The 14,808-nt window shown below is 42.4% G+C and overlaps 1 protein-coding gene across 1 annotated transcript in view; it reads right to left on the bottom strand.

The window, feature by feature from the left end:
- Positions 1 to 3,937: 3,937 nt before the first annotated feature.
- Positions 3,938 to 14,808, bottom strand: part of LAMC1 (laminin subunit gamma 1) — a 174,107-nt gene continuing 163,236 nt past the window's right edge. The window contains exons 25-28 of the mRNA XM_053243832.1: positions 14,528 to 14,727; positions 9,891 to 10,049; positions 9,199 to 9,298; positions 3,938 to 8,079 (exon numbers count right to left, since the gene is read on the bottom strand). Of these exons, the coding sequence (XP_053099807.1) occupies positions 7,823 to 8,079; positions 9,199 to 9,298; positions 9,891 to 10,049; positions 14,528 to 14,727 (716 nt within the window). The 3' untranslated portion in view covers positions 3,938 to 7,822. The remainder of the gene's footprint in view (positions 8,080 to 9,198; positions 9,299 to 9,890; positions 10,050 to 14,527; positions 14,728 to 14,808) is intronic.

The following is a 14,808-nucleotide window of genomic DNA, read 5'->3' on the forward strand; positions in this document are numbered from 1 at the left end:
CCTCACCAGCGCTTGGTTTTTGTAAAGTCCTTCGGGCAGCATACCTCTGCCGCCCAATCCCCTCTTCGGCCAGAAGTACCTGGTGCATGTGTGTGTACGCCAGGTACTTCTGGACACTTCCAGCTGAAGAGGGGATGAGGTGGCCTCAAATGACTTTATAAAAACCGAGTGCTAGTGGGGGGGGGGGAAGCAGAGGGAGGGTTATGTGCACCCTCCCCCGCACTTCGAACCTCCCAATGTTTTTTATGGGCTTCCAAACAGATTCGTACACATCCCTATGGTGGGGATCATGCAGAAGGTGGCATTCTCCTAGGTAACCCAGTCCTAAGCCATTTAGGGCTTTAAAAAGGTAACTAGCTGGGCTCACGCAGAGTATCTGCATACTAGTTCTCCGGCTGATCCATCCTCCCCTGCCCTAAGCTACCCCCTGCACATGCACAGAGACAGGCAAAATAGGAGGACTCACGGAAAGAGCTTTCGCCGCCTTCATCTCCCCTCTCCAATGTGGGGGTTGGCCAGATGCTGATACCTCCTGCTCCGGCCCCTCATAGTATCACTGCCACCTTGCCAGTGTCCTGATTGGTTTAGCACTGCGGGGGGGGGGGGGCGCAATTGTTTTAAAATAGGCATAATAAGGTCTCTCTGAGAAACCCCAGAGACCAATCTAGCTGCTGCATTTTGGATGAACTGGAGTTTCAAAACTACACACAAAGGCAGCCCCACATAGAGCACATTGCAGTAGTCAAGCCTAGAGGTGACCAGAGAGTGCACCACAATTAGGAGACCATTATATTCAAGAATCCAATGCAGCTATTGTATCAAATGAATTGAATTGGTAAAAGTTGCTCCTGGCCATAGCCTCAACCTGAGAAACCAGAGTGATGCCTGGGTCCGGATACATTCCCAAGTTATGCACCTGATTCTTCAGCGGGAGTGCAACCTCATCCAGAACATGAAGATCTATCATGTCCCTCCAAGTATGACCCCCTACCATGAGTACATCTGTCTTGCTTAGATTCTGTTTCAATTTAGTATCCCTCATCTAGTCCATTACTGCTTGCAGACAGGCATTTAGGGGAGGTTGATCTCAGCCAACAGCTTCATGTAGATGTTAAAATGCATCGGAGATAGGATGGAGCCCTGAGGGATACCATACAATACTAGCTCTCAATTCAGAGAGCAATCTCCAAGCAACACCATCTGGAATCTACTACCAGAGTGATAGGAACGGAGCCACTGCAAAGCATGTTGGAGTATGTATATAAATTAATAACTTGCTATAAAATACTTTGAATGGTTGCACAAAGAACAAACAAATAAAATGATCTATAAGGAACACACATTTTTCTGACAAGTATGTTCTGAAGGAAAATTTAAACAAAGTTTTGGAACATGGTAGAGAAGGATTGAGAAAGGAAACTTGGGGGACAGGTGACAATTTTCCTTCAGAACATACTTGCTCACTTTCTGATCCTTGCTTATGTCTTCACTGTTAGGTAGGAATATTTGTACTTCTTCAAAATGTTGGAACTTGATCCACACAACAAAATTCCATACCTGATATTTTCAACATAGAAGCCAAAGACACCTTGCTATTGAAATACGTTCTGCACCCACTTACACAGCAGATAACCTACACCTCACCTGCAGATAAATCCCAAGTCCAGTTACCTGAAAGTATGTTCCATTGACTGGCACTTGCTCCTTCATAAAAGTTCAAATTTGAATTGGAACGGAGCTTCCTTTGGATTTAGAAGTAAGTAGTGCTGTGAACATCGCCCTAAGAACACACCAACTGCAGACAGGGTTTTGCAACAGCAGCCTCCCATGCAAAGTCAGCATCACTCCTCACTAGTCCAAGCCTCTGATCATAAAAACACAACTTGTAATTAATGAAAACCACAGACAATTGGCAGCAGCAGGAGTGATTTCTTAGTCCACACCCCCTCCCCACCCCAGGCTTGTAATCCAGAACATTCCAAGTGTGAATCTACTCCAAGCATATCCAGTCTTTGCTCATAGTGTGGTTTTGATGCAGTGGAGATGCTCTTCGATGGGCTTATTCAACAATGTTGCAGTCAATATTGAAAAATCTGCCACTACTGGGATAAAGTATTTTTACTACATGAGTCTTTGCAGCAAAATTGTCACTTGGCTGAGAGCAGGAACAATTGGATTGTTCTGTTGAACACAGGTGTCTGCATTTGTTCCTTTTCAGTACAGAGAGCCCAAACAATGGAACCCAAAAGCCATAATGTACTAAATAAGATAATGCAGAGTTAAAATACCTTCCAGCACTTCACCAATGGGGACATGCCTGTGAGAGTAAAAAGGGCATGGTCAAGCAACCTGGGAGGCATGGCTTACTATTTTGAACAAACTGTGCCGCAAATGGAAAGAAGGTAATGAAGTGTATGCAGAGAATAATATTCCAGATTACCAAACTTGTACACTCCAATATTTTGCAGATGAAAATAGGGAGAGACACACTTGACAACTAATTATCCCCAAGATTACTGCCCACACCTCACCTGCAATTACACATTGCTGGAGACTAGACTCCATCTGCTAGATGCTTTGTGCTGTGTAGTGCCTTAGCATTACACACCCATTGTTATGCAGTTGCACTAGAGGCATAGTACATCCACTCACCACTGGGAGATTTAATTTCCAGAGACTTTAGGAAGAGAGCTGAATCCCGGTGGCGGGGTGGGATGAACATTGTATCTCCAAGAGACGGGGGTGAGGGGAAGTGAAAACAGAAAATCAAGAGGTGTGTGCAGACAGGGATTTGAACAGACTTTCTGTCTGTTGAGAGTATGTTCAGTATAAAGCCCAAACATCCAGAAAACACCAGATGAACAAGAGACAGGAAGTCTCAAATTCGTACTAGCAAATGAACCTGAAGTGGAAGCTTCTTCACTAGGGGACCTTCAGTTGCACTTCTTAGAATTGCTAATTAGCAAAACTATATGATTTATAGGTGGCAACTTCCACAGGGTTGCCAAAGCCCATCATATAAGCTTCATGACTGATCAGGATTTGAATGTGCGTCTCACGACATTCAAACTAAGCATTCCAGCCACTACCAGAAGGGTCTGTTTCCCAAGAGTTAATTGTGGAACCACATCTTGGAGGCCATTTAAAGATGTGTGCAATGCACATGCTAAAATACTTTTTGGGTCCTCAGAAAAGGTGGCAAGCTGGAATCAAGCCATTCTCCCACTTGCCCAGCAATCCTGCTTAGGAGGAACCAATACTGTAGTCAACATTGATCAGAGGCTTGTCTGGGAAGAGGGGAGAATTGTTTGGAGCATGAAATGTTCAAGTAAGAGGAAGGGGGTTGAGAATACTGGGAGGATGAAATGCTTGGAAAATGACTGTTGAGATTTGGGGGCAGTTATTTTGTGACACTAGGTCCATTTACACATTATGTTCAACACTCATACAAATGTTATGTTGACTGCAGGTACAGAAGTACACTTCCCATCTGTACCAAGTATTTGAAGGGCCTCTATCCAGGTTCACTTTTTAAAAACCAACACAAGTACATTCATTCACACAAGCACATGTACAAGTACAGACAACTGTACATTCATACCGTAGTCTAAATCGGACTTGAATCTTGACACTTGGGATGTGAGTAGATCAGATTGTTGGGGTTAGGAACCTGTTAGAAGCGATATTCATGAGATAAAATATAAACATACACCTGAATAAGTATAATAGGCACATTAGGGGACACTGTGTTTTTTTGATCTGTACACAATAAAATAAGTAAGGCATGTCATCTGGTATGTTTGCCGAAGACCCACATATCTTCAAGGTTTGAAATCTACTCAGAGATCTGAAGCAGGTGTTGCTAGGCTGTAACAATTTAGACTGTGTGAGTCAGTGATACCCTCCCCACAAAGTAAATACTCAAGAATCCAGCATATGAGGGGTTACAAATATTCCGACTTTATTATAAATAAGAAATACTGTTTTATACATAAAAACTGCCAAGTGTTGCATTTGTTTTTTGTTCACTGCCCCCAGACAGCAAGACCACAGATTTAAGGCAAAAACTGGAGTGAAGGCACATACGGAGGTGCTCACAGTCAGGAAAAAACAAGCATGCGCGGACAGGTGTCTCTTGTGCACCTGCATGGGTGTTTGTGAGCAGCTGCTGTTGCATCATTGTGTTAAGCAAAGAAATAACTTGGACCTATACAAATGCAATAATGGCTGTTAACGCAGTATTTGTAGTTAAAAGGATTCATATAAAGGTCTTTTTATTTATTTATTTAAAAATAAAAAAATCTGTTAAAACTTGCTTTTAAGAAAAGGGGAATACTAGAAAGACAGGGAATCTTATGGCCAGAAGCACAAAAAGTGAGTGTGTGTCATCATCACCCTCTTTTTTCTTGTTGTTGGCCAAGAGGAGATAATTGTTAAAACGTATTCATCTGATCAGCTTGGCCAGATGAAAAATACTGATGTCAAGTGTGACATGTATCAGCAAAGAAGTCACTTCCAGATAATGGCTTCAGATTTGTACTTAGGTGAGTCGGTTTCATGTAAACTGTTAAGTCCTATGGGTAAGAGGAGGGAGATGAAGAACTGGTCAGAACCTTTCTCTGGGCTTGGAAAATGGTAGCCCCCAATGCTACAAAAACCAAGACCCAAACTGAGCTCCTGTTTTTCTACACAATCGTAGGCCACAGTTTTGAGTCTACAGACCTGCTACTGAACCTACAATGGCCCAGTTTTCACTGAGGTAGTATGTAGGTGTCTGGGCTGTACCACTTCAGACTGCAGAGAGGGGCTCACTTGATGAGTACTCTTCCAGACAAAAGAAAACTAGATGTCTGGGGAAGCGGTCCAAGCCTTGCCTGCTTTCTGACATGCTAGCATTCTATGTAGAGGGAAATAGAGGTGAGGTGGGGTATGAAAGAGTGGTACAGCCCAGACACAGGTTTACTAGCTCAGTAAGAACTAGGTCAGTGTTACATTTCATCTACAAACACAGCAAGAAGCCTATAACCATTCATAAAATCAAATGCGCTCATACATACATAGTGGGATAGTTCAGGCAATACCCCGAACTGGCCCATTTCAACACATGGGGAAAGAGCATGGCCATGCACATCTATCCTTGCAGCACACTGTCTGGCTGTCATCTAACAGCATGCGTGTGTGTGTGTAGGGGGTTTCATCTAAAAGTGTGAATACATAATTTTCTGTATTAGCAGTTAGACAGCAGCAGGATGGCACACTGGGCAACGGAAGAGAAGATATGCAAGTCCACCCTCCTCACTCACACATTTAAATAGGCCTGTTTGGCATATTATCTGAAGAGACCCAAATCAGAGACAAGGGGCCTAGTTAAGGTGATACTTTGACCTCAGAGTGAGACTGGGAGTGGGCCTCAGGCCCATGCGCTTCCTCCCACCCACCCCTCACCACAGGTAGAAGACAGCAAGCAACTTGGGAAACAAATGCAGGATCTCCTGCTTCTCCAATTACCTTTTGTGCACAGTGAAAAAAGCAGGGGAAGGGCAGAGAAAGGAGTACACAGATTTGAGGCCTGCTCTCCATCTCACCCAGGCAGAATCTGAGGGGGCAAAATATCAACTGAAAAGGCTCAAAGAATGCAAATTCTTCATGAGCTACACCTCTCCAAATCCTTTAGGCATCAGTGCTGGCTTTAGAAGAGGAAACAGACAACTTGTCCCTCATCTGACTATACAGGGCAAGCAGGATGATGTTTATACCACAGAATGTTAACTACCACCAACATGGAAGCATACAGAAGCAAGCCTGGGCAAAGAAAATATCTGTCCTGTCCCCCAACCCCAAAAGGAATAACTAACTGATGGGGGGGGGGGGGTAGAATGTGTGTAATATGGTGGTTAAGAGGGAGCAAAGGGAAAACAGTGCCACTCTGGAAACAATATCAAGCATATTTACATGGGGGAAGCGAGTGAAGGGGGGAGAAATAGACTTTTCCTCACACTATAATCATGATTTTAAAAAAGACACAAAAAACACCCACATTCACACAAAAATATAAATTTGAAATAATTAATAGCACCAGTGTGTGTGTCAGGTAATAAATTTCTTCCCCTCTACGCAAACATATAAAGTTGCATAGTGTTTAAGGGTAGGTATAAATGGATTGCAAAAGGCAGGGGGGTGGAAGCATCAGAACAATTTATGGAGGAAGCTGCAGAGGCAGACCACTTCCTCTAGTCCAGGCCTGCTCAACTTAGGCCCCCCAGCTGTTTTTGGACTACAACTCCCATAATCCCCAGCCACAGTGGCCAATAGCCAGAGATAATGGGAATTGTAGGCCAACATCTGCAGGAGGGCCGAAGTTGAGCAGCCCTGCTCTAGTCCAAGATCTGGAGTTTGTGGGAGAGGAGGTGACATGTGCCATCTGCTCCCCAAAAGGAAGCTTCATTTAACGTGGGAGAGGGGGAAATCTCAAATGGGGCACAAGCTGATACTGAGTAAACAGCTCAGTTTGTAGATACTGCAACTCTAAGTTATTTGTCCCTAGAATTAGGCCTTAGCAATTTTTTATTTTTTGCTATAAGAATTGGGTCAACTGTGTTTTGGGACTTCTTCTTTCCAGACAAAAGGTTAAGCCTACCATGTGAAATGAACATAATAACTCGCCCGGGGGGTGGTGGAGTGGGGATTTCACAGACCTCTTCCCCCCCCCCCCCACCAGAGAAGATTATGCCTTCTTAAAAATTTCACAGGCAAGCTTAGCAAGCAAAGCTCTCTCTGGGTGGCTGGTTTCTTTCCTTCAAAAAAGAAAAAAAAGGTTTGTTTCACTTATTGCAGGAACACAGAGAGAGAGAGAGAGAGAGAGAGAGAGAGAGAGAGAGAGAGAGAGAGAGAGAATCATCTGTATTAACCCAGCTGCCCCTGGAAGGTATCTTCTGGAAATTCCTAATGACTGGCTGGTGAAAGGAACAATTCTGACCACAAGCAGGTTCTTCCAGCTTGAAGAATTGAACTTCTGCCTTTGTTCTCACAGGCTGCAGAAGACACAGCTGCTTTACAGGCCAAGGTATAGCACCATGGAGACCTAATGCACCATTCATTTCCCATGACTCCCCAAAAATGTTTCTGAGAAGCTGCATCTTAGACACATGATATTCATACACATATTGCACTAGAAAGGTTCTTAAAAAATGACTGCTGGCTACCAAAGTGATGGTTTGATTGGCCACTAATTTATAAATAAGGTTGGCTTTCCCCCCTTGCTTTAAAGTCTGGCTATTGTCAAGGCCAGCAGTGTTTCTTAAAAGTGTGGCTATACTGGCCATTACTATTTAATACTTTGGTAGCCAAACTTTTTCCTTCATAGAAAAAAACAAACCAGAACAGATAATTTGACAGGGTGGGGTGGGGTGAAATAGGGAATGAAGAAAAAGCCTGTGATTGCCCTCACTGCACATCAGTTTCCATGGTCACTTCTGCAATTCAATACGGCAGTCCAGAATATTTCACATCATTGTGTAAAACAAAGGGTTGTGTTTTGAGAGGGAGTGGGGGAGTAAATGGAGTGTGAGCAAAAACAACTGCATATATTTTATGTCTCAAAACCCTTTTGATTCCCAAAAGGCTGATAATTAATTTGCTTGTCATTCAGAAGCTTTCGTAACCACCCCACCTTTGAATTGGGAAAGAATGAACAACTGAGAGCTGTGTGGGAGGTGAGGTGGGGGGGTCCTGAAGAAGGTAATCTAGGAATTAAGGCACTCCACAGCCCAAAGAACTGCTCCACCAGTCACTGAGGGAATGCCCCCCTGCCCTTTGCACACCCTTAGGGTTTCTCAATGGCCGGGGTGTTGAAACAGCCGGTTGGCAAGGACTTCTTTATGTCCTCTAGATTGCGAATGTCTTTCAAAATGGTGTTAATGTCCCTGTTGTATTCATCAATGGCGCTGGCTTGTTTTGCGGCTGCCTTCTCTAGATCAGACACTTTCTGGTCCAGATTGTTGTCCCTCATCTGGTTTTTGGCAGTATTTAAGGTCTCCTCAATCTTGCTCAGCTTATTCAAGTCTACAGGCTCCACACGCCCTGCAACATGAATAAAAAAATCAGAATGGCAGTCTATCTCATTATCTGTTGTTCTAGTAATAAACGTTTAATTGATGCTTTGCATGCCCATGCTTCCAAAAAAGTTAATAAAATGTTAAATAGAAAATGTTTGTTTATCAGGTTACACTTCATTCTGTTATATAACCAAATTTTGCTCAAACAAATTCAAAACAGGAGGTGGGATTTCTTATAGCAAAATAAATTAAGTGCATTAGGTCCATTTGCACTTTTTCCAGTACAGATATTTCTAGGCTGCCAAGTTAGTTCTAGATTGGAAATAATTTTCATGTTGCATTCCATTATGAAATTTTAATTTTTAATTTTGACAACTTGTGTCAACACTCTGATGTTATGAACTTGAATTGTCATGCATTCCCAGATTTGCTTTCAATTCAGTGGCGTAGACCAAACCATATGGCAAACTTTTTTTCAGTCTTCCATCAGTTTCAAAAGCCTTTTGCCATGCTGCTGCTCAAAGTCAAAAACTCCCTTTGGCTCACAATTCTAGTTTCATGGTTCTCTGGATACTGGCAAGTGAAATTTCTATCGACAGGCATCATAAGCACGCTTGACACCTGGACTTCTGTCAACATCAATTGTGGTGTCATTTTTGAATGAGCTTACTATGGGATCATTGTAATTGATATGAAATAAGTTACTAGCCCTAGAACAATTGTTTTTCTACATTATCTATACTGTATATTCAATGCATGAAAATTGCTACATATTTTGTATACATAGAACATATAATACATAATATGCAGGAGGTACCATATTTTTACACTGTTAAAATTTGTGCCTATTGTCTATCAGATATTCATTTATGTCAGCTCAAACCACTGGGCACAATTGCATAAATCAACCTTGCAACTAAGTCCAAAGAAGTTACAAAACATTTCACATGCCCTCATAAACCTATGTTAGCCGTTTATGGCACAACAATGGCCTGAAAGAATTAACAAAGAAGCAGCTAGTTCATAGAAGATTACCACCCTCAGGCAATATTCCAGTGAATCCCATTCACTCTCATTCAGGGTGAGAGAGCAGAACTTGGTACCAATTTAGCAGTGAAGGAAAACTTGTGAAGAAGATACATACCAAGCTTCTTGAGAAGGTCATCAATCATGTTGAGCAAGCTGGTAACAGAGTTCTTGGCTTTCCTTGCATTTTCCTCTGCTTCCTGAGCAGCTTGTGAAGCCTGTGAAAGAGGCAACATGCAAGGAGAAGTGATGCATATGTGAGAATTCAGTTATATCACTCCATGCCCAATGACATGCTACTGAACCACTGCTATTGAATGACACAGCACTGCGTGGCAATATGAAGCGTCTGCCTGTGGCATTTGACTTGTCTCAGCTGCTCTAACACTAGTCCGAGGTTGATGCAGAATTTGTCAAGTGAGAAAACATGCATGTGTGAATTCATCTTCTGACACAACAGTATCATACAATGCCATTTCCACAAAACAAGGGTGAGAGGGAGGCAGAAAGCAGGAAAATTATTCTTGAATGGTTAGGGACATCTGTGAAGGAGAGATACTCCCGCTTTATCTTCTCTTTAAAACAGATGTGCTGATGTTTATTTATTTATTTAAATTTTCTTATATACCACCTCCTCCAAAGACTTCAGAAAGATAAGATCTTCCAAAGATATGCAGATAAGCATTTGTCCTTTCATGTACTCTTCATAAAACAGTAATGCACAATATGCAATCTACACTGGATGAGTGTCTTGTAAACATCAATAATAATAGCATTAAAAAGTGATTAAATGCAGCCCAAGTAACTTACCATTCCAGCCATCATCATATCTTGGTCTGCACTTTCCTGTTTCCTCCTCAACTCTTTCTCTGCTTCCTCCAGTTGTTGCAACATGTCATCTACTTCTTTGTCCAACTCAGCAACAGTGGAGAAAGTCTTGTCAGCATCAGCCTTTGCTTCAGCAGCATTCTAGGATTGCCAGAAACCAAAGGGTATAAAAATCAGGGCAAAATAAACATGTAAACTAATCAAGCGTCAGACCACTGGTCCATGCTGCCAAGTACAAGGTCTCATGCATGGTCTTCCTGGTCTTACTACCTGAGATCATTTACCTGGAGATCCTGGAGATGCTGGGATGAATCCTAGAACCATCATATAACACAAGGGATCCCAACCTGTGGTACTCCAGATGTGGCTGAACTCCCATTATACCCAGCTACAATTTATTTGTAGCTGGGGGTGATGGGAGTTGTAGTTCACAACATCTGGAGTGCCACAGGTTGGGAATCACTGACATAACACATGTACTCTACTACTGATTTATGGGCCCAGCCCCACAATAACTGGACAGGGGGGAAATGGATTGTCACAATAATTGGCCCTTCTATCTCTCAGAAATGTTCTCTCCACTCTGGGTGATGTGGAATCAAACACAGAATTGAGAACAAGATCGCTGAATGTGCTTCTTTATCCATCTTTTGTTAGTAGAGGAATACAGGGTTTTAATTTTTATTCACTTGAAAGTTTTAATTAAAAAATTGTGAGTCAAAATACTGCCTTCTGAATAAACAAATATATTCAATGGAAGGTAACATCTTGTCTATTGTACATCACTTAGAGCTGATATAGTCAGAACCATGTTATGCAGCTTTTTCTGGGACTGTACCATTTTCAGACTGTAGATTGATTGCCTCCTCCCACACAGTACAAGACGATGCCTTTCAATATCTTCCTATATCACTGCTGCCCAATATAGTGCCAGCGGGGATTCGAACCGGCAACCTTGTGCTTGTTAGTCAAGCATTTCCCCACAGCGCCATTAGGTTGCTTCTGCTATGTGTGATTGATTGAGTGCTGTCAAGACAATGTTGACTCTTAGAGACCACATAAATACTCTCCAGGATGATCTGTCTTCAGCTTGGCCTTTAAGGTCTCTCAGTGGTGCATTCATTGCTGTTGTAATTGCGTCCAACCACCTTGCTGCTGGCTATCCTCTTCTTCTCTTTCGTTCAACTTTCCTCTGCATTTTGGACTTCTTCAGGGAGCTGGATCTTCGCATAATGTGTCCGAAGTATGATAGTTTGAGTCTGGTCATTTGTGCCTCAGGTGAAAATTCTGGATTGATTTGTTCTATGATCCATTTATTTGTTTTCCTGGCTATCCATGGTATCCTTAAAAGTCTTCTCCAGCACCAAAGTTCAAAAGCATCAATGTTTCTTCAAAGTCCAACTTTCGCATCCATAGAGTGTCACGGGGAAAACTATTGTCCAGATGATTCTAATCTTTGTAGGTGTAGACACGTCACAGCATTCAAATATCCTTTCCAAGGCCTTCATTGCAATTCTACCAAGTGCTAGTCTGTGGTGTATTTCTTGCCTGCTGGAATCTTTATTGTTGACGGTCAATCCTAAAAGGCAGAAGCTATCCACCACTTCAATGACTTCGTTGTCGATTCTGTGGCTGGTTGTTATACCAGTTGTCATTAGTTTAGTCTTCTTTACGTTTAGTCGTAGTCCCATTTTTTTACTGTGCTCCTTGACTTTCATTACTAGAGCTTGCAGATCATCCGCATTCTCAGCTATCAGAGTGGTGTCATCAGTGTAGCGTAGGTTATTGATGTTTCTTCCTCCAACCACGCTCATCTTCTTCCAATCCCGCTTCTCTCAGTATATGTTCAGCATATAAATTGAATAAATAAGGAGAAAGTATACAGCCTTGTCTTACTCCTTTGCCTATCTGGAACCAGTCTGTTTTACCATGTTCTCTCTGGACTGTGGCTTCTTGTCCTGTGCATAGGTTTCTCATGAGAACAATGAGGTGTTCTGGGATGCCCATTTTCCTAAGGATATTCCACAACGTAACATGGTCAACACAATAGAAGGCTTTTCTGCAGCCAAAGCACATATTGACTTTTTTCTGGTATTCTTTGGCTTTCTCAATTATCCAGCGTGCATCAGCAATAATGTCTCTTGTTCCCCAGCCTTTTCTGAAGCCAGCTTGAAATCTGGCATTTCCCTTTCCATATAAGACTCTAATCTGTGTTGGATGATCCTGATCATTATTTTGCTAGCATGTGAAATTAAGGATATTGTGTGATGGTTTGTGCAATCTGTTAAGTCTCCGTTCTTTGGTATGGGTATATAGACTGACCTCTTCCAATCTGTTGGCCACTGTGTTGTTCTCCAAATTTGCTGGCAGAGTTTGGTTAGAGCCTTGACTGATTCTTCTTCTGTTGCCTGCCATATTTCTGTAGCTATTCCATCAATTCCTGTAGCCTCTGACTTGGTAATGTCCGGAGTGCTAATCTAACGTCATCTTCCCATACTAGAGGTTCTTGCAAGTAGGGAATATCTTCTAGAGTATCTTGGATGTTGACGTCCCTGCTGTACATATTTTCAGTATACTCCTTCCATCTCTGTTTGATCTTCTCAGAATCAGTTACTATCTGTCCTTTGGCATCCCTTAACATACCAATTCGAGGTTGGAACCTCCCTCTGAGTTCAGAGATCTTTTGTAAAACTTGCCTTGATTTTCCAAAAGATCTCTGAACTCAGAGGGTGGTTCCAACCTCGAATTGGTATGTTAAGGGATGCCAAAGGACAGTGAGTAACTGATGCCAAATGACAGATAGTAACTCTCCTCTTTTTGGCAATTTCCACTGTCTGTTCTGACATTCATTTTGCTTTCTTCTTTTTCTTGGTCTTTGGTAGTCTCTTCACATTTGTCCTTAACAACCTCTTTGATTTCATTCCACAGTTCCTCTGGTTCCCTATCAATGAGGTTCAGAACTTCAAAGCGGTTCTTGATGTTCTCCTTGAAAATGGTGGGTACATTCTCAAGATCATATCGTGGAAGCTGGATAGCTTTGTTTTTCCGCTTTAGCTTGACTTGGAACTTGCACATGAGCAGTTTGTGATCTGTTCCACCGTTGGCCCCCATTCATGTCTTTGCTGTTATAACTGACTTCCACCTGCTTGCACCAATAATGTAATCAATTTGATTTCTATGTGCTCCATCTGGTGATGTCCATGTGTATAGGTGCTGCTTTGGTTGTTTGAATAATGTGTTAGCAATGAAGAGATCACAAGCTTAGGAGAGACTAATAAGTCATTCTCCTGCTTCGTTTCTGTTTCCTAGGCCATACAATCCGACTGTGTTTTCCTCCTTACCTTTTCCAACTTTGGCATTCCAGTCTCCAACAACCACCAGCACATCTTGCTTGCATGTTCTGTCAGTTTCAGACTGAACTTGAGCATAAAACTCATCAACTTCCTCTTCTTCTGCATCAGTCATTGGGGCATAGACTTGAAGAATTGTCATGTTAAAGGATTGTCCACGAAATCTAACTGATATTAGTCGGTCACTGACCGCATTGTACCCATTATACTGTCATTGCTATATCCTTCCTGACTATGAAAGCCACACCATTCCTTCTTTGTTTCTCGTGTCCTGAGTAGCAAGTGGTATGATTTCCTGAGTGAAAGTGTCCCATTCCTATCCATTTTAATTCACTAATGCCCAAGATGTCAATCTGTAGTAGATTCATTTCATCTTTCACTGTGTTGAGCTTTCCCATATTCATGCTTCTTACGTTACACGTTCCCATTGTAATTCTGTCTTTACAGCTTTGGATTTTCTTTTCCCGCACGGCAATGTCACCTGCTAGATGTCCAAAAGGCTTTAGTCTAACAGCATCGGTACTCTGAGAGATCCTCAGCTCTTCCTCAGTAGCTTGTTGAGTACCATCTGACCTGAGGGGCCCATCATCTGGCACTACATCGACAATCATTCTATTTTGTCTATCCATGTGGTTTTCTTGGTAAAATACAGGAGTGGTATACCATTGCCTTCTCCTGCACTGTATGAAATGATGCCTTTGTTGTTGTCACTGAAGTGATTGTCCACCTCCAGCACCTTCCTATATCGCTGCTGCCTAATATAGGTGCCTGCTTGCTTTAGCTTGGCAGCTGGGATGATCTTCTCACTTTGGGTGACCCTAGTGGGAGTATATCTCCTGGCGTACTTTGATCATCCCTCCCAGGAACACCCCACCCCTCACTTCCACGATGAGGCAGCATAGCAGGACTTGGGTGGGGGCTGCTATGTGTAGGTTTGTTTATATCAGTACTCTCTGAAATACAGTAGCTTTTGTGTTACAAGCATCACTTCACAAGCAGGGAACATACACGTTCAGAGAATTTTGGATCAGCAAGACATTTCATTCTCACTACTCCATGGAGGGACATTTGAATATATGAAGCTGCCTTATATACTATTAAATCTCTGGCCCATCTAGCCCAGCACAATAATCTCCTCTTGACTGGCAAAGGCTCTCAAAAGCCTCAACCTAGACAGGCTGAGATCCTTTTAATGCAAGTCTGAACCTGTAACCTTATGCATGCAAAACATGTACTTTACCACCAAACTACGGTCCTCCCAACACTCACTTTTTGTACAGAACCAGCAGTTTTCTCAGCATCATCAGCTTTGTTCTTTGCCTCCCTGGCATCAGCAGCAGCATTGCCCAGTGCAATTTCTGCTTGCCGTGTCTTATTGTTGGCCTCCACAATGATCTGAGTAATGGCAGGGATTTTCTTGAGAGCATCTTCAGCCGCAGTCTTGTTATCATTCACACGCTTATCAAAGTCTGAAAGAACATAAAAACCACTTGATTTTCTATGCAGAGGCCTTTGTTTTGTTTTGACATATAGCAGCATTCAGTCATGGG

The sequence above is a fragment of the Hemicordylus capensis genome, chromosome 4 (genome assembly GCF_027244095.1).
Source record: "Hemicordylus capensis ecotype Gifberg chromosome 4, rHemCap1.1.pri, whole genome shotgun sequence".
In the NCBI taxonomy this organism is placed as follows: Eukaryota; Metazoa; Chordata; class Lepidosauria; order Squamata; family Cordylidae; genus Hemicordylus; species Hemicordylus capensis.